This window comes from Alosa pseudoharengus, unplaced genomic scaffold (genome assembly GCF_046254945.1).
Source record: "Alosa pseudoharengus isolate Yale_2024_CS ecotype anadromous, Long Island Sound unplaced genomic scaffold, YU_APseudo_1.1 YU_APseudo_1.1_scf_9, whole genome shotgun sequence".
Classification (NCBI taxonomy): domain Eukaryota; kingdom Metazoa; phylum Chordata; class Actinopteri; order Clupeiformes; family Clupeidae; genus Alosa; species Alosa pseudoharengus.
The window spans coordinates 1,666,150-1,686,830 of NW_027468881.1; the positions used below are offsets into that span (position 1 = coordinate 1,666,150).

Genomic DNA, 20,681 nt, shown 5'->3' on the forward strand with positions numbered 1-20,681 from the left:
TTTGAGAGCGCTTTCTCGCGGCTGTAGACGGTAATGTTTTATGTAGGGTTCATGTCAGTTAATATGAATTAACATTTAAAAACATGTTCAATTATATATATTTTTCATATATAAGTCGCACCTGACTATACGTTGCAGGACCAGTCAAACTATGAAAAAAAGTGTGACTTATAGTCCGGAAAATACAGTTAGTTGTTTTCTCTCAGTCGAGTTCCCTCAATATTAACCAATAGGAAGTCATCCGTATATGACGACATTGATCTGAACCAATCTCATCTTACGGAATTTTTTTATGGGCCTTACACTTTATAAGGGCACACTAGGATAAACTGGACGAGTTCCGCAGCTGCACTCCACAATGCAGGCGTACTATCCCTGCAACAGATGGGCATGATCAATGCATGGCATGCCAGGGCCTGGAACATGCCCAGACGGCACTCTGCCTTCTGTCCTGCCTTCAGCAGCCACCTTCGCTGTGATGGAGCCCCAGATGTTACATTTTTCTTGTTTTGTGAATCCGCCAGAGGTGGGCTTACTCTCTGGTTTGTGCTGCTGCTCAAAGCGAGGCATTCTCCACCTCTCCACCCATGCACTTGGCTGGAGCCTTACCAGCTACCAGCAAACCAGGTTACCAGCAGATCCATTCAACCTTACCGATGAAGTGATGTCTTCAGACAAAAATGGATAGCTGCTTTTTTGGGGTTCATCCTGCCAAGTAGGATTGCTCATTACCAGCCTTCCGGGACCACCTCTATTTAGCACAGACGTCAGTGGGAAGAGGTGGTAGTGCCTACCTCACCCCACAGGCCCCATCGACTGCTGGTAGGACCACACTGCCAACGAAGCCCTGTCGCGCCACAACTTCCCTGGCGTAGAAGTCATAGAAGCCAGCCTTTAACACCATGGCCATCCTGCAGATGTACACTGGTGAGATCCTCCACTGCTCAGATGCCTTGGTGAACTCAGCCGAGCTCACCGAGCTGAGGATGCCACTGGATTTCTGGCGTCCTACAAGCCTAGTCTCAGCATCTGTGGCTAACGCTATTGGACTTCCCAGAGAGGGAGCCGCTCCCCCTCCTCGATGCTCCAGTGGCAGCTGATAGTCTCTTCAGCAGAGGGATTTCAGCACTCGGGAGAGATACAGGATGTTTTGGCTGTACAGTCGCTGCTTTCCTGCAGAACTCCTGCTTCGCAGACACCAGTGACCCTGCGCAGGATGACCACAGCTCAGAGATCCCACGCATACCAGGTTGCCCGCTGTAGCTTCTCAAGCAAAAGAAAAGCAGCAATGGCTATTCCGATCAAAGATTCTAGAGCACTTGAGAGCACCTATTGGACTAGAACACACCCCATGTAAACAGATGGTACGCATTTTTCATTAAAAAAAGTTTGATCAAAACGACAAAAAAACTGTCCACATAAACCCACCTACTGACTCCTTAAACCTTACCAATTGGTCACTGCAGACTGTTTAAAATAAGACTTATTTATTGTGATGTGCCCTTATAGTGTAAGGCCCACGAAAAATGACCCAAGATGGGTGATTGGAGAATGGTTCATAGGGAATGACTTCCCATTGATTGCCATCTTGGACCCACAACACCTCTACCCTGGCACTCAATTAGATCTACAAGACCTGACACTCAACTAGTCCTACCTAAGACAATTTTAAAGTGACAGTAACTCAATTTAAACCTACTACACACCTACAATGTATTACCCCCCCACCTCCCACCACCGTTGCCCAAGTCAGCCACCACAAATTGAATCAAATTCTGTGGGAAACACTGATAACTGTATTACTACTATTATAATGTTACTGCTACTACATTGCACATATCTGTTGTTCATACATTGTTCATATTACATACATAGTTACAAGGTAACTACTAATACACTGCATATATTTATATTTAATTTATATTACTCTAAACCACCTTCTGTAAACCAACTGTATACTACTGTCTACACTGCACTATTTTTCTTGTCCTATCTCACTTTTTTGCACTTTTGGTTAGATGCAAACTGCATTTCGTTGTCTTTGTACTTGTACTCTGAACAATGATAATAAAGTTGAATCTAATCTAATCCAATCTTGTATTCAGCTTCAGAGAACGGAGGTTATACAATCCCTGGCAAAATTATGGAATCACCACTGTTCATTCAGCTGTTTTATTTTTTAGAAAAAAAGACAAATCACACTCACACACACTTCAAAACTATTTTTATTTAACAGATGAACATTTTGGCTTTGTGAAACAGACCTGTCACTGGCCCCAACAAGAACATGGCCCCAACAAGAGACCTGTCACTTGAAACAATAGATAGGATTATAAAACTTCTTCCAGAAGGTAATTTGGAGTGGGGCAAAATATGTTGGTTGTTCCCAGTCAGTTGTGTCTAAAATTGGGAGCAAGTACAAATCAAATGGGCAGGTTGTAAAAGGGAAACATACAGGTAGACCAAGGAAGATATTAAAGCGTCAGGACGTAAACTCAAAGCAGTATGCCTAGAAAATAGAAACGAAAGAAAGAACAAATGGGTAGAAACAGGAGTAAATCTTTGTGACTGAACAGTAAGAAAGCGCCTGAAGGAAATGGGATTTAGAACAGAAAAGCCAAACGTAAATCATCATTAACACCTAAACAGAAGAAAACTAGGTTACAGTGGGCTAAAGATACACAATAATGGACTGTGGATAATTGGATGAGAGTCATTATCAGTGATGAATCACAAATCTGCATTGGACAAGGAGATGATGCTGGAACCTTTTTGGTGTCGTTTCAATGAAAAATATAAAGATGACTGCCTGAAGAAAACAAGCAAATCTCCACACTCACTGATGGTATGGGGTTGCATATTAGATAAAGGACCAGGGGAGACGACATCCACAGTAAATGCCCAAGTGTACAGTACATTGACATTTTGGACACCTTTCTTATTCCATTAACTGAAAGGAGTTTTGGTGATGGGGAAGTTTTCCAGGTAGGGCTGGGATAAACGATTATTTTTTAAACGATTAATCTAGCGATTTTTTTTCCGATGCATCGATTAATCTAACGATTAATTTTTTCAGTCCGATTCGATTATCGATTATCTCCCCATTAGTTCACTAATAGCAACTTATAAATGTTTATTTACATATCTGAATGAAAAAACATGAATTCTTTAACATTGCAATATATGTTTATTGCTCTAAAGATTCCAAAATAAAAGACTATACAAGTGCAAAGTAATGCATTCTTAGTCAGAGGTAGCATTCAATAAAGGTTAGTAGCCTAGTGTATGTCTAATTCAGTGCCTGTCATTTTAAGACGTTGGTGTGGGAATCCTTGCAATTAACATTAACACTGTTAAAAGGCTGCTGATGTGTGGATGCAATTCACAACGTGGTTAGTTCAAATAATGGTTCGTACTTCTCCTTTGGACAAGCACTTTTGAGTCTTGGAAAACACTTTGGGATACATTGGGATTTTGCAAACATTCAGAGTCAATAAAATGAGCCCTGCATGAGTAACAAATACAAGCAGCTGCAAGTAAGCATGCTAAACTTGACATCCAAACAGTATTCTAACGTTAGCTTTGATTGCATACTGTAACTTAACTTAGTTTAGGCTAGTCTCCTCAATGTACTATGTTGTGATAATACCTTAGCAGAGTTTACTTTAACTCTAACTTTAATGCAGCAGTTTTGAACAAATTTGCGCAGCATGGTCACGATGCTAAGCGGATTTAATAGCAATTTAGCCCACAGTGTTCTATGCAGTGTTTCTACGTGGCAACAACAATCCTTCAACAATCGTGAAAATTAAAAATATTTAACAGCACACGTTATGCTTGACGAATCGACGCTCATATTTTGCGTCGACGTATTTTTTGTGTCAACGTCATTGATGACGTCGACGCGTTGTCCCAGTCCTATTTCCAGGATGATTATGCATCTTGCCATAGCAAAGAATGTGAAAACCTTTTTTCAGGAAAGACTCATTAACTCAATGACATGGCAAGCAAACTGTCCAGATCTCAATCCCATTGAGAATTTATGGTGAAAATTTAAGAAAACTGTGCATGACAAGGCTCATTCCTGCAAAGCTGATTGAGGAACTTGATTGACAAAAAGTACTGTTTTGCATTAGTAAACTCTATGCCTAAGTGAATTCAAGCAGTCATAAAAGTCAAAAGAAGTGCAACAAAGTGCTAATTATGATTTATTTTTAGGTTTGTAATTCCATTGTTTTTTTTTTGTGATTCCATATTTTTTTCCCTATCTTCCTAAAATGAATTTCCTATTTTCCTAAAATGAATTTCCTTTAATTACAACAATTTCTGTTCATTTGTTTGAGCTATGTTTCACAAAGCTAGAATGTTCATCTGTTAAATAAAAATAGTTTTGACTTGTGTGATTTGTCTTGTTTGTAATTTCTAAAAAATAAAATGGCTGAATGAACAGTGGTGATTTTCATATTTTTTGCCAAGGGTTGTACATCTTGTGAAATACAGTACGTCTTGAATATATTGTGTTCTTGTGTAAAAAATGTATAAAGCACACTTAAGTATTTATTATGAGATCATTTTTGTTTTTCTCTTCACCTATCTGCATTAGGTCTCTACATACATAACTGTTCCTCAGTCCCCTATTACACACACTTTCGTCCAAGGGAATGTTCTAGTGAGTGATGAAGTTCTTTTATCGGCTATATCAGCCTTTACATCAATGGATCCACCCATGTCCACGACACAGAACCCCACACAGGTGAGCTCAGCTTGTCAATTACATCTTAAGTCATCTTTGTTATTTGACCAAAACTAGAAGTCATGGTCCTACATTACATTAAGTGTCCCCTCAAATGGGAATCAGATCAAATTTTTACTTTGAACAAAATTGGTGCAATATTCACTTGGATCACTCAAATCTACATCCACAATGTAAACGCTAATGTTGCATCCTGCATTGACTATGGCAATTCCATCCTGTCTTGCATTCCAAATAACCTTGTCCACCAGCTCCAATCAATTAAAAACTCTGCAGGAAGGATCATTGCACTCTATATCAACAAGCCATACACCTGTGCTCATAAAGCTTCATTATTTTCCTGTCCAATTAAATTCTGCTCCTCATTATTAACCCTGTTTATACTGTGGGCCATCAGCCCAGGAACTTTGGCCTAGGCTACACGCACCAGCAGCTGGTTGCACCAGTCAAATGTAAGTTCCATCTTAGCCTAAGGTGGACGTAAATTGCCCCTACGGCCGAGTTCACGAACTACTAAAAAATAACGGGTTGCACCACACAGATAGTTTCAACGTAACACTAAGTTAGAACTTAAAATGTACACCTCCCAGACGTTAGGTGTAAGGTCCATCGTAAAAAAAACGTTAAAAAGTGGTGATAATGGCTCTCCGTTTTGAATGCTGGGAAGAAGAAATTAAGCGCGGTTTGCGTCGTGAACGAGTAATTCGTGACCGATTTCATCCCTACGATAAGTATGATGACATAGATTTATATACATGCTTTCGTTTTCGCCGTACGGAATTACAAAAAATTACCGATCTACTTGCGAATGATCTGCAACATGATATGGACAGAAGCGGTGCCCTCAGTCCGTCTCTACAAGTGTGCCTGGCGCTTAGGTACTTTGCCACCGGCTCTTTTCAGAGTCTTGTGGGTGACTCGGTGCTTGTCCACAAGTCCACCGTATGCAGAGCAGTGAGAGCAGTGGCAGTGTCTCTGTTTCGGCATATTGACACTTAAGTGCACTTCCCCTTGCTACCTGTACAACAAAACACAACTCGTCAGAGGTTCTTTCAGACTAACGGTTTTCCTGATGTCTTAGGATGTGTGGATGGCACACACTTCAGGATCAAAACACCTGTTGACCACAAACCTGACTATGTGAACAGAAAGGGGTACCACTTTATAAATGCACAAATTGTCTGTGATAGCGTCCTCAATATTATTAATTGTGTGGTCAAGAAATTGAAAATCCATTTACACAGAGATAAATGCAAGATCTTCCAGCTTAGTGATGAGTGTAACAGGTTTGATTGTATTAAATGCCGAGCTGAAATCTATAAACAGCATTCACACATTATTCCCTCCCCTGTTATGAAGTTGGGCTAATGCAGTGTGCAGTATAAAATGAATGGCATCATCAACAGATCTATCAGACCAATAGGCAGGGGATCAAGATTTTGGGGCAATGAGGAGCAGATGTAGTTTTTGACTAACCTCTCAAAGCACTTCATAGCTATAGATGTCAGTGCAACAGGGTGGTAGTCATTCAGGCCGGCACGATGTGAATTCTTTGGAACAGGAACAATTGTTGATATTTTAAAACATGTTGGTACAGTTGACAGGGCTAAAAAAAGATTGGTAACACTTTACTTGACAGTATCGACATAAGAGTTACATGACACTGTCATGAACACATGACACGGTCATGTCACATGAACCTTAACCCTAACTCTAACCCTAAACTTAACTTAACCCTAAACCTAACCCTCACCCTAATCCTAACCCTAATTTATGACAAAAAACGAATGACACTTAATAACAGAAGCGTTGTCATAAACGTTTATGACTTGTTTATGACACGTTCATGACAGTGTCATGTCACTCTTATGTCGATACTGTCGAGTAAAGTGTAACCGAAAGATTGGATATCTCTGTGAACACTGGAGCAAGTTGATCTGTGCAGGTTTTGAATACTTGTCCAGGAATGCCGTCTGGACCTGCTGCCTTCCTGGTGTTTACGCTTCGGAATGCTCTGAAAGGGTGACCGCGGTCTCCTCTATCGGCAGGACTCCCGGTGCATGCACCTCATGTGCCTGGATGTTATCAGCAATGTTTGTGTCAAAACGCATGTAGAACGCGTTGAGTTCGTCTGCCAGCGAGGCGTCAGGGCTTACGATGGTGGAAGCAGACGCTTTGTCTGTCATCGCCCTTAGTCCTTGCATCTGGTGTCAGACTGTTCAAACTGGGACTGGATCTTTGCTCCATACTTTCGTTTGGCGTCTTTGACCATCTGCATTAGATTGTACCCAGCAGTTTTGTACTCCTCCATGTTCCTAGATACAAGCCCCGAGTTGTAAGCAGCAGTGCGACTGTTCAGGGCCTCGCGGATGGAATGATTTACCCATGGCTTTTGGTTTGGGCATGTCCTGATGGTGACTTTGGGGACAACATCATCCACAAGCTTCCCAATAAACGCCAACACTGTTTCTGTAAACTCGTCGATACTGTTATCAGAGCTACGTCTGAACATATCCCAGTCCACAGAGTCCAGAGCATCCTGGAGAAGGGACTCAGACTGCTCTGACCAGAGCTAAATCTCCTGCCTGGCTGGAGGCTCACGTTTTCATTTCTGCCTGTTTCTGGGCATAACGAATACAGCAGCATGATCTGACTTGCTGGTAAAAATTAGGCAAAACTTTTTTGAGGCTGGCCTTGTTGAAATCCCCTGCCACTATCAACGCTGTATCCACGTTGTCACTCTGATGTTTGTTGAGATAAAGCTCCATCAGTGCTTTGTCAGTGTCCGCTTGAGGTGGAATATAAACTGCGGTCACGATGACGGATGTAAACTCCCGTGGTAGATAAAAGGGTCTGCATTTGACTGTGATGTATTCCAGGTCAGGTGAACAGTGCGGTTACATTTCTACTATCACAACACTTATTGTTCACCATGATGCACACACCCCCTCCTCTAGTTTTACCAGAATCAGGCGTTCTGTCCATCCAGTAAACAGAAAGAGATTCAGCAGGTTGAATTGCACGATCTGGCACTGACGGAGTTAGCCATGTCTCAGTTAGACAGGCACGTCTCTCTGATATTTCAGTCTAGCCCTCATGTCATCTAGCTTGTTTTCCAAAGATTGGACATTAGCCAGCAGGACACTCGGCTGTGGAGTGTGGTGGGCCTTTGCTCTGAGCCTGTTCCGGACTCCAACTCGCTTTCTTTTGAAGTTGCGCCCCGCATTTCAGAAACTTCCGGAAAAAAGTTGTCCAATAGTTCGTTGTTCAAAAAACCTATGTCAATCCATGCCTGTCGACTGTATGTTACATGACACAATGAAGTAATAGTGAAAGTAAATAACTAAGTGTTAAGTGTAAGCCAATGAGAGACCACGGTGAAGTTAGTTTCAGTTGCTTATAAGTTCAAATAATAGCAGATGCATGTAGGCTATACTCTGCTAGTCACACACACGTTTTAGTAATGCAAGATTTAGCGGAATCCTGGTGTTGCATACACAGGCAGCCAGCCGTGGCCTACTGGTTAGCGCTTCGGACTTGTAACCGGAGGGTTGCCGGTTCGAACCCCGACCAGTAGGCACGGCTGAAGTGCCCTTGAGCAAGGCACCTAACCCCACACTGCTCCCCGAGCGCCGCTGTTGTTGCAGGCAGCTCACTGTGCCGGGATGAGTGTGTGCTTCACCTCACTGTGTGTTTCACTAATTCACGGATTGGGATAAATGCAGAGACCAAATCAAATTTCCCTCACGGGATCAAAAGAGTATACTTATACTTATACTTATACTTACGGTCTCTCGTACAAGCAGAATCCTTCAGATGCACTGACTCGTCAAAATACCAATGCTGTTTGATGTTGCACTGCTTGCTTTTAAAGGGAATGACAGATATCACTCTCATCCGTTTAAAGGGTGTTTCGCCCAAAACACACCCACGACTAATTAAGAAACACAAGAACAACCCTTTTTTTTAACAATATGCCTGGTGTCTGACGAACTTATTATGCCGTCAAGATAGCGATTTTGGACTGGACATGCCTTAAATATAATTAACCATCCACTTCAGATGGTGTGTTTTAGATCTTTAAAATAGGGCTTCGTGTCTGTTAAGACGCACAAACATGAACTTAAATACGGTCTAAAATTTTATTCTCTATCTTTTACCTGGGACTTGACTTCATCGTTTTGACTTGGGACTTACTTGTTACTTGCCAATCAGTAACTTTGTCCCACCTAGCCAGCAACAATCAACAATGGCCCTCATTTGTCAACCGAGCTTAGAAACAAGCGCAGATCTAAGCGCAGGAATCATCTTACGATGGGGCTCACGTGTGATTCATGAAATGTTTGGATCACTCCAATTATAGTGTAAGAATGAATATGTTGGTAAATGTGGCAGCTAGAAAACAAGCGGAATTTAAATATCACGGCTAATGTATATGCTAATTTTAGAGGCCTAACCCCTAGAGTTTACGACATAGAGGTGCATAATACGTCCAAAAACATTTCTGACCTTGCCACAGTGACGTAAGTCCTGCTGAACAATGTTAATTTTGACAGCCAGAAAAGTGGCATCAAGGAAGCTGGGAAACTATGGCAATTTAAGTGTAACAGTGTGAAAAGGAAACCTTATGTCGTGTGTACTAAGCTGTTGATTTTAACTGTGTGGGGATATTGGTACGGACCATCTCCCCTCTAACATGGTTTAGCCCAAGTCATTGATTGGGGTAATTGGCTGGCCTATTCAAGTGCCAGCTTGCTGTGAGGTTGAGTACGGAGTATTGTTTACATTGTGAATTGTGCTATTGAGTTAAGAAACCTGTTGGTTTTTGTATTGTCATGTCTTTTTGTTTGCTATTTGTTTGCACTGTTTTCGCACTGTAAATAAATCTGCACTCTCCACCAAAATCCACGTTTGTTTGCTGTGTTTTCACCCCATCACCACTTCACCTCAGTGAGTCCTAGCCGCTCATTCTGCGAGTATGGACTGCAAGGGCCGTACATGCGCCGAACCGAGACAAGCAAATCCCTACTATTTTCAAATCTTAAGCATACTAGGTCACGCCTGAATTCAGGCACGGTGCCACTTAAGACACTTTCCCTGTGTTTACCACAGTAACTAACGTTAGTACTACGTCTTTGGACATGTTATAAATCACCAGAATCATGTCTAATAAAGCCAAATAATATCACATACATAGGCCTATTCTAACATCGGACAGATGTCAATTAGCCTACATTTTAATAAAAAAAATTCTGAATTTGAGAGGTTATGGAGACTGTTTCCCATTCATTCCAATGGGAAAAGGTTCTTACACTTTCAACATAAAGTTTGTATATTTACACTTCGAATTTCGTTACAGCATTTATATCACAGCTACCCTATGGTCTAACAAATATAGTCAAATATGGTCTACAGGCTGTATGAAGGATTTATATAGAAACGGAATATAGTAGTCTATTCATAATAATGTTTTCCTTGATGCACCTGTAACTACAAACTACAAATCATTGTAATTTACACAATCAAGGTCCTTCAGATATCTACATATAGCAAGCTGTGCTGGGTTGGTGTTTGCATGGTTTTGTATGCATTGTATGTGTTTGTAACGGCTCCCACACACAGCTGCGTGCGGTGCACTGCTGGAGACGCATCCCGTCCACTTTACATGGGCTTACGTCATCCGTTGCGAACTGAATTGTGGGTCCGTTGCGTCGCATTGAGAAGTTCAACTTTTGCTGCACCGACGGACAACAACAGACGGCACCAGCCAATCAAATTACGGTTATACTTCAAATCATTGGCATAGCTACCGTCGGGAACACCCACTGGCATGCATTGACGGAACGCAACTGTGTGTGGGAGCCGTAAGAGTACATGTTACGATATTAACTGTGAGCTCCATTTTTGTATCTGCACAGAACACTCTAAATATGCATGCAGGTGGATCATACCTTCAGCACCAACAGCAGCCAACAAATTTGCTTCCTTCCAACCAAACCCAGACAGCATCTTCCCAGATGCCATGTAACAATGGCAACTCAGTTGTCCAGGTGTACAGTGCCTTGTCACCAGTAGTAGGGGGAAGCGGTGGTGAAGCTCATGCCATGGGACAACAGTCTTTCCCTCCCACTCAGGTATACCTGCTGAAGAAACGCAAACTTAATTACATTGATATATTTCAGGTAGTCCATAATTTCAATGTAAAAAATTTTTTTTGAGGTTCAGTAGTTGTTAGAATTTTGCTCAGGTTTACTCCTCTGGAAAGTGCAAAAACTGCAATTACGTTACTTTGTAATAACTGAGTTCATGTGTCCTAGGTCCCAAGCCAGTGTGTGGAGAGTCAAGGCTTTACATCACCTCCAGTTTACAGTTTTGGGAAACAGGCGTCAAAAACATGCATCAGTACAAACTTGACTGATTTGTGTAAATATGAGAAAGTCATTATCCCCAAACGATCTAGAAGGACCAAGAAAGACCAGCAAGGTAGTACTTGGGAAGTGTCATTGATTAGATATCATGTTTACTCAGTGCAGACAAAACATTTGACAACCTGAAGATGAGAGACAATACATTGACAAATTAAGCATGATATATTTATTGCAACAGAACAAGTAAAGGGGAAGATTCAGAGGCTGAAATGTGATTTCTGTGAAAAAGTCTTCACTAAAAATTTTGATCTCCAGCAACACATTCGAAGGTAAACAATGCAAAACAAACTAACACTGCCTTTGAGTGGATGAATGCAAGATTATATAGATCCATAGATGAGAGCATTGTAATTCCATCACATTCACCTTAAAAGTCTGAACAAGTCTATTCTCTCTATAGTCATACAGGTGAGAAGCCCTTTCAGTGTATTGTTTGTGGCCGTGCATTTGCACAGAAGTCCAATGTGAAGAAGCATATGCAAACACATAAGGTTTGGCCCAGTGGCACAGGTAGCACAGGCTCCCGGCTTCCAATTGCCATTAAGGTGGTACCCCTTTGCGGCAACCAAAACCAAGAACAGTCTGAGCAAGAGGATGATGAACAAACTGGTAAGTACAGATTTGTACCTACACTACATTCAAATATTGAGAATCACCCCGAGATCCAAAAAATGAGAATAGATAGAATACTATATAGTGAAGTCTGATACTGTACAATTGGGACATGATTATGGGGCATGGGGAACAGGGGGGAAATACTTCTGCCACAACTGAATAGACTTAACCAATCAGAGCAATTAAATATGTGAGTCCGGTAGGGAGAACAGACAAAACATCCTTCTTCTCGACAAACGAAATGCTTTAATCACTGTTTTTTGGGTTTGTTTATGCGCTGTCGATATCTTGCACAATAGTAATTGCTGCAAATGATGGATTCTTTGATGAAAGTTAATTATCTAGCCTAAAAGCCAGCCCAAATTTAAACTAACCCACAAAATTCAGGTTGGGAAATTCAGTCTGGGCTTTGTCCATTGAGATGCCTCTATGCCCAAATGAGAGTTGGACACACCAATCAAATCGTCCGGACGGGCTTTATATGATGGACAGATGAGCAACTGTGCCTAGTCATTCATGTCACCTGAGACAAACTTTGCCACCTCACACCTTGGCAGCCTGTTTCCTAAATATTTGGAGGAATGCCTTGAATCAAAGTCTTTTTATTGGATGGAATGGTTCCAGTCAAATGGCATTCACTGGGTGTAGCGCGGTGATGGAGTTGTGGTAGAATGCAGTTTTCTAAAACTGATAGTTCCGGTCCTTGATTGTGATTGGCTGAATCGCATTCGATGCCGTTGTAAAATGCAGCATAAACATACACCTTGACCGCATTTCATTCTATATTACTGCGCTACCATAACTTCATCACTTTCAATCACTTTACTCCATATAAATCACATACTTTACCAGTGCCAAAGCAGCCCCAGACTATGACATCCATCAGCTCCATCATATTTTATTTGTTTTCTGCTTCACATAGCCTTTTCTCTTTTCATTCAAACACCTCAATGTAGATGAATTAATCCATTCATTCATTCATTCTTTCATTTACTCAATTAGTGTCTTTGATAGGGTCAGATACAGTATGTGGCCGCCGTGAAATTCCAGCCCTGTACGTGACTGTTTTGTAAAACAATATTAAAAATGTATTTTTGTCTGTTTAGATTTTGCAGTGTTTTGGTATTTGACTCAGATGTCCACACAGGACCTGAAATTAATAACAAACAGGGAGTCAGTATTGGATTGCAAGCATAGGGGTCAGGTGCTCTTGCTTCTTTGTTTTTCTCAGAAGGCAGGCTACAACATGTTGGACTAACTGAAGAGAGGAGAGGGAAGAACCGCTAATGCCTGCACTAAAGATAAAAAGGGCTTTTCCCCCTTGAGCCTTAAATGGAAGAAGCTGGATTTTACTTTTTTCTATGTTTGTTTGTTTGTTTCTCTATTTCTAAAATTGAAATAAAAATACATCTGGATTTTTTGCAGAATATTTGATGCATGGTTCAGGTGAGCATAGCTGGTAAGTCCTGTGAGTCTAAGATGGCAACACCACTGACATGAACTAGGACTCCTGTTTTGTTCTCATTAAAATGTAAAAGTTTAGGGCCATCCAAGCTTTGATGTCTTCAAGACAGTCCAAGAGACATTTACAAGTGGGAGTGAGAATATTTTTGTTTTAGTGGTATGTAGGTTTGGGTATTGTCAGCATAACAATGAGAAAAGAGATGTTATATTTTTTATATTTGCTTTTTAAAAAGAGATGATGTATTTTTTTAGGATTGAGCCCAGGAATAGACCCCAGGGGGACTCCACAAGGGGGTAAGGGGGGTGGAGGGGGTGCTGAGGAGGATACAGATTAATCCAGGCTGACAGAAAAACTTCTGAGCCACTTCAGAGTGGTACATTTAATACCCACACAGTTGTATATTAAGAGATTAATATACAACTGTGTCAAATGCAGCTGTTAGATTAAGGAGGATCAGAATGCCGACTCCCCAGAGTCAGTGGCTAATCACTGATCATTCAAAAAATGTAGTGGTTTTGATTAAGTGCTGTTAAAGGCTTTGAAACTAGATTGGAGTGGCTCAAGGATTCCATGTATGTCTAAAAAGGACTGCAGCTGTTTAACACAAGTTTCTCCAATATCTCTGACATAAATGGGAGTTTAGAGATAGGCCTGTAGTTGAGATGTCCACGCTAGTTTTTTTGATCAGAGTCTGTACAACAGCATGCTTGCTTTTATACAATACCCGAGGCAAGGCTGGACTCGGACAAAACATCGTCAGGGCTGGACTCGGACAAAACATCGGCCCTGGCATTTTTGGCCCAGGCGGCTCACACCTACTATGATTGGTCAGACACATTCCCTGCAGACAGTCAGTGCATTTGATGCCATGAGTTGCCTAGTGTTCTGCATTTCTGTGATAGTTTTAGATCTTTCAAGAGGGTAAGGGGGGGTCATCTGATCAGCTTACACGAGTTATGATTTGTATATTTATGTTTTTGTTTATGTTTTTTACAGTGCATGAAAATGCACTGTACTGTTCTTCCTAGGCAACAACTTCTAATTACAGTGCATGAAAATGCACTGTACTGTTCTTCCTAGGCAACAACAACTTATTATTACAGTGCATGAAAATGCACTGTACTGTTCTTCCTAGGCAACTTCTTATTACAGTGCATGAAAATGCACTGTACTGTTCTTCCTAGGCAACTTATTACAGTGCATGAAAATGCACTGTACTGTTCTTCCTAGGCAACTTCTTCTTCTTCTTATTATTCCGCTTACCACTTTTTCTAGACGCAATTTCTCTTGAACAGTTTAACTTAGAAACTTCATTCAAACTTTGTAACGTAGGTCTTCAAACAGATCGGGTTGCTATCTCTTTTCAACTTTGAAACTTTTATACTTTTTAAACTATTAAAGAAAAACTTTTTAAAAATCCCCATAGACTTAACATTGCCGATTATGACATCATAATACGGCCATTAAGCAATTAGAATCCTATGGCAGGTGTTCAGGCCACCTGGATCTCAACTGCCAGTCTCAGGCTTTAAGCATACAAACTGGCCCTATTAAGACTACACATCCTGTTAAACTGCTTCCTCTGCCAAAAACTGTTTTAAAATAAAAGTCCTCACTACAATATTTCACTGTTAAACAATTTAACCCTTTAAACTACTGAACTTTTTAACTGTTTAGCCATTGTAACTGTTACTTGTCATAACTATGACTCCTACCCACTGTAGCTAGTTAGCATGGTTAACATAGTTAGCATGCTAGCAAGTTAGCATGCTAGCATGTTAGCATGCTAGTTAGCATTTTTAGCAAAAATACTAAAAATGATTAGCTAAGTTAGCTAAGTCACATGGTTAGCATAGTTAGCATGCTAGCATGCTAGTTAGCATTTTTAGCAAAACTGCTAAAAATGATTAGCTAAGTCACATGGTTAACATAGTTAGCATGCTAGCAAGTTAGCATGCTAGCATGTCATCATGCTAGTTAACATTTTTAGCAAAATTACTAAAAATGATTAGCTAAGTTAGCTAAGTCACATGGTTAGCATAGTTAGCATGCTAGCATGTTAGCATACTAGTTAACATTTTTAGTAAAACTGCTAAAAATGATTAGCTAAGTTAGCTAAGTAACATGGTTAGCATAGTTAGCATGCTAACATGTTAGCATACAAGTTAGCATTTTTAGCAAAATTGCTAAAAATGATTAGCTAGGTTAACTAAGTAACATGGTTAGCATAGCTAACATGCTAGTTAGCATAGTTAGCATAACTACTAAAATTATTAGCTAAGTTAGCTAAGTAACATGGTTAACATAGTTAGCATGCTAACATTGTTAGCATAGTTAGCATGTTTAGTAAAACTGCTAAAAAATGTTAGTTAAGTTAGCTAAGTAACATGGCTAGCATGCTAGCACTGCTATAAAACATTAGCTAAGTAGCATGGTTAACAGAATTAAAAATCTTAGCATAACTGCTAGCAAACATTAGAGCCATTCAAACTTTCAGTTATCGTCAAATATCTACCTATGCACAGCCATTAAACTATTTGAATATCAACATTTATTAAACTGCTAGAAAACGTTAGCTAAGTAGCATGGTTAGCAGGTTAGCATTGCTAACACTGCTATAAAACATTAGCTAAGTAGCATGGTTAGCATAGTTAAAAATCTTAGCATAACTGCTAGCGAACATTAGAGCCATTCCAACTTTCAGTTATCGTGAAATATCTACCTATGCACAGCCATTAAACTATTTGAATATCAACATTCATTCAACTTCCAGTCTGTCAACAACTTTTAAACTATTTACCTTCAACTTTTAAACGGTCTACTTTTAAACTATCATTAAACTATCTATTAAACTAGCTGTCTATCAACAACTTTTAAACTATCTACTGTCTATCAACAACTTTTAAACTATCTACATTCAACTTTTAAACAGTCTACTTTTAAACTATCAACTTTTATTAAGCTATGCAACAACCATGTCTATCCTAGCATCACCGTAGTAACCATCTCTTTATTATCTGTTTTAACTATACATGATATTTTACATCACAACTTTAGCATTTTCATACACTGGTAATTCCTTGGAATTGCATTTCTAGTTATTATTATTCCACTTACCACTTTTTCCGTACGCTATTTCTCTTGAACAGTTTAACTTAGAAACTTCATTCAAACTTTGTAACGTAGGTCTTCAAACAGATCGGGTTGGTATGACTTTTCAACTTTGAAACTTTTATACTTTTTAAACTATTAAAGAAAAACTTTTTTAAAATCCCCATAGACTTAACATTGCCGATTGTGACACCATAATACGGCCGTTAAGCAATTAGAATCCTATGGCAGGTGTTCAGGCCACCTGCAGCCTCAGGCTTTAAGCATACAATCTGGGTCAATTAAGACTACACATCCTATTCAACTGTTTCCTCTGCCCAAAACTGTTTCAAAATAAAAGTCCTCACTACAATAAACATTCTCTTTCTCACCAAAAACATAAAAGTATGCATAAAAACTAATAATGAAGTCAGACACAATGGTTTAGATTTATTTGGTCCATAAGAATAAACCATTTATTTGTATATGCAAATGCTACAGTCAATAATAATGATATATAAAAGAAAAACATGTACCTTACCAGTAATACAGGAAGTAAGTATACTGTATATTTATTGAAGATCAATTCTGAATAGAGACATAAAATACATTTTATACATACATAGATACAACTTCCTTATATAAATTAGTGTAATATGAAAATTATATACATCTATAAAATGTATTATTTATGAAAAGCTAGGAATACAATCAACTTCAAAAATCTATGTGTTCTTAACATTTGAAAGTGGATTACATAGAACAAGCCTGTTGAGAATAAACACATACACATATATACACACAAACTCTCACACACACACACACACAGAGGAGGATAAGGAAAGGTGGGGTGGGGAACCTGAAGGTTAAACACACAAGACCTATGACTCATAACGAAACGCATCCCCTTCTGTAGAATGCCAAATCTGACAGGAATTTTGTTTACCAAAAAAACAAAGTCACCTACCGCTAAACTCCAGGCCATACAAGCTACTTTAGTGTTATTATGTATTGTTTTTATAACAAAGCCAACAATTTTTCTTTGGCTCCTGCTGTACAGGAATATGTACTTGATGAAAAGACGACAGAGTAGTAGTTGGAGAAGCTGAAGGCGAGGCTGAAATTTTGACGGAAATGCCTGCCAGCTGTTGTGATAGATTTTCTCCAAAGTCTTTCTGGCTGTAGAACCAAACCTAGGTTCAACACCAGATTCTGCATTGCCAAACTTGAAATAAGGGCTGCACGATATTAGGAAAACATGCGATATGCGATAACATTATTGAGTACTGCGATAACGATATAACTTGCAATATTTAAATATTTAATGTTTTTCTCCAACCTCATACGCTGCGCATCCCACGTTATTAGGCTACCGGCATGCCGAGTGCAGCGGAAAGTGAAAGTAAGGGGTTGCGATCGCACAGTCCAACGAAGTAGGCTAAACAACTTTTACAAATAACGAATCCTGATTACCTCTCTGCTGCTGTCTGGGGCTTTTGCTAAATGCAAATCATGAAATACAAGCCTTACAGTGAAAGACAGATATCTTCTGATCCTATAACGATAACGAAAGAAATTGTTTATTTTAACACAGTTAAGGACGCATTTGGCGCTGTGTTTGTAACACGTCATCCTTAATAAAACCAAAATATTTCCATAGAACAGACATGCTTTTCCTTTTAGTCACCAATTCCTCTTCACCCAAGTGTAACCTACCTCGCTCGACTCACTATCTTCAGCCATCACGACATTAGCTCCTGCCTCAACACCTAAAACACCACACACCTAAACTGGTAGGGGACGGGCTTCTAGGGCAGCATGACGGCATCGGTTTGGTAAAATATGTTGACATTCAGAATGTGAATACACCATAGACTGTATGGAATGCGCACGGGACAGAAAATGTATAGAAATTTATCGAAAATGAAGTAATCTTTGCGGTATGTCCATCGCAAATGTTGATATCGCGATAACGACAGATTTTAGATATATCGTGCAGCCCTACTTGAAATAATAAGAAACTACTGACAACGGCGATGTCAATGGAGAAAAAGTGTACACAATATGTATTTCTCATTTGGTCAACACTCCCTGATCCCTTCAGAGACTTGGTTCCCCAGTAGCAATGGATATTAGGGAGGGAAGTGAAGTCCCATGTCAATGATCAATCTAAGAAAACTGTGAAACTCTTCTGGGATCTCTTCGTCCCATGCTCCTGCACTGTGTGTTTGCATACGACGGCCTACTAAGCACAACCTCCCACCCGTTCCGGTTGGTAAAACCACATATGCCTGGGACAACAACATATAAAAAACAACATAACAAGTCTATTTCACAGTGTTTTAGTGGCAGTCTACACCACCCTACGCACGCCACCTAAATCTATACCTTCTTCCTCCATCCTCACATGGTCTTCAACATTGTGAGCGCAAGCTCATCAGCAGTCAGCTACCTCTTCAGGCCTGCAAGGAGGTCTGTGTAGGTCTTGTCATCCTCCATTTGAAACAACAGTAAAATCATACAAATGTAATACCTTTATTAATTAAAAAAATAAAATCACAAAACTACAGATGCGTGCATGTGTGCACATACATACACAAGAAGAGGTAGCCTAAACTATTGAAGCATTCTGAGTAACTCAAAAATATTTAGAAGTATGAAAAGTCATTTTATTACACATGGGTTTAGCTACCCTAAATCTGATTGCCTGGCTGGCATTAAGATAAAGACAGATTACATTTCACCTAGTAACTAACTGCTGAAATGCAATAATGACATTTCTGACATAATATGTGATTTCACATCATGTTTTCTATAACTACATATTGAGAAGAGTAGAATATCAAGTCATGCCATCTTAGAAAATGTTGAGACAAGCAGGTCTGATGTTTGTAATTTAGAAGTTAGCAAAGTAAAACAGTTCACTACAAACTGCTTAGCGAGGTAACAACCCGAGGAGAGGCTATAAGTTAATTAGCACTACATTTCTGACAGAATCCGTGATTTCACGTCTTGTTTTCTACATATTGAGAGGAGTAAAAATATCGCTCAACTTATTTCATGTAAGAGAACGCAACTTAGAAACGCGGCGCCCATTGATTTATTCAGCTTTGGTATGCTATACTGACTTGCCAATATAATGCTTACCTAACAAGCAAATTGGTACTAGAAAACAAACTTACTTGCAGGTTATATACTAACAGGTTTTTAAATGATATTGTCAAATGAAAATAACTGATATCAAAAGCAAACGAAAATACTGCAAGCAGTTCAGAGTAATGCAGCTAGCTAAAGTTACATGATGATGCACTTAGGCCCCGCTATGCCATAATGTTGACACTGATGAGAAAGCATATTACTGTCAAATAACATGATTTTATGACTACAAATTAAGATTAACCATAACTAGAAACGATGTAAAAACATATATTACCTCAGTTTATCCAGCTGTGTGGTTTCCAGTTGAGGTAAACTCCAACGAAGTGCAGGTGGCATCTGGCGGTCCATGTCAAAATGTACGACTGAAGTGAAAAGTTTTTTTCACGACTCATCTTCAAGTATCCAAAACATTTCGCGCCATAAACCCCTTAACCAATCATATCAAATTGAAGCTTATGTTGTCAGCATTACGGGGAAGATTTCAGAAATAAAATCAGTCATTGGACAGCTGAGATATTAGATGATTGGTCATCGTTAAAATTTTTACGAAATTAGAACGGTCGGGCTTGTAAGGGTTAATAGAGCTGCACAGTCCCGCCCACAGCCGATGCCGGATGTAAAAATTCAATGCAATTTCTCCATTAGGGGTTTGCACCGACGTCACGTTCTGGCCGGTAACTATGGTAACCCAGCACGCGCGGCCATATTGGCGATACTCAGTGAATGAAGTACAATGGAGTATTATGCACTTTGGATATCTTACGTGATTGTAGCTGTGTCTAAACAACAGAAAAGCTCATCAAAATGCGTCAAAGATGCAAAGGCATATAGGGCAGGACTTGGACCACAAGAAAAGACGCGATATTTCGAGAAATTACGGATTATTGGCAGCGCAGATCCATATGAGTTGGGTGAGGGAGACGAAGTACCAAGTTCAACCACAAGCGCCCCCCTTCCTCTGATAACTTCTGGCATTATTGTCCCTTTTCCCTGGTTTTTTAATAACTTTTGGAAGTCGATACCTACACCAGATGTTTTTCTCAGTCTGACTTATTGGTACAACCTAACACACGGCAATAATTAACCATTTTCCTTGACGATGTTAGGGATTTACTTCAGTGCCTAATGCTTTCTAATGAGGCGAGTATCTCCAATATGGCGATGTCCAGAT

At 39.8% G+C, this 20,681-nt stretch overlaps 1 protein-coding gene across 5 annotated transcripts in view; it reads left to right on the plus strand.

Moving 5' to 3' along the window:
- Positions 1 to 20,681, plus strand: part of znf341 (zinc finger protein 341) — a 131,396-nt gene that overhangs the window by 34,577 nt on the left and 76,138 nt on the right. For 3 of the 5 annotated variants that reach the window (XM_076277443.1, XM_076277445.1, XM_076277447.1), the window contains 5 exons: positions 4,604 to 4,753; positions 10,672 to 10,887; positions 11,071 to 11,236; positions 11,360 to 11,450; positions 11,582 to 11,790. In XM_076277443.1, the coding sequence (XP_076133558.1) occupies positions 4,604 to 4,753; positions 10,672 to 10,887; positions 11,071 to 11,236; positions 11,360 to 11,450; positions 11,582 to 11,790 (832 nt within the window). The remainder of the gene's footprint in view (positions 1 to 4,603; positions 4,754 to 10,671; positions 10,888 to 11,070; positions 11,237 to 11,359; positions 11,451 to 11,581; positions 11,791 to 20,681) is intronic. The other 2 variants (XM_076277446.1, XM_076277448.1) reach the window with 1 other exon arrangement.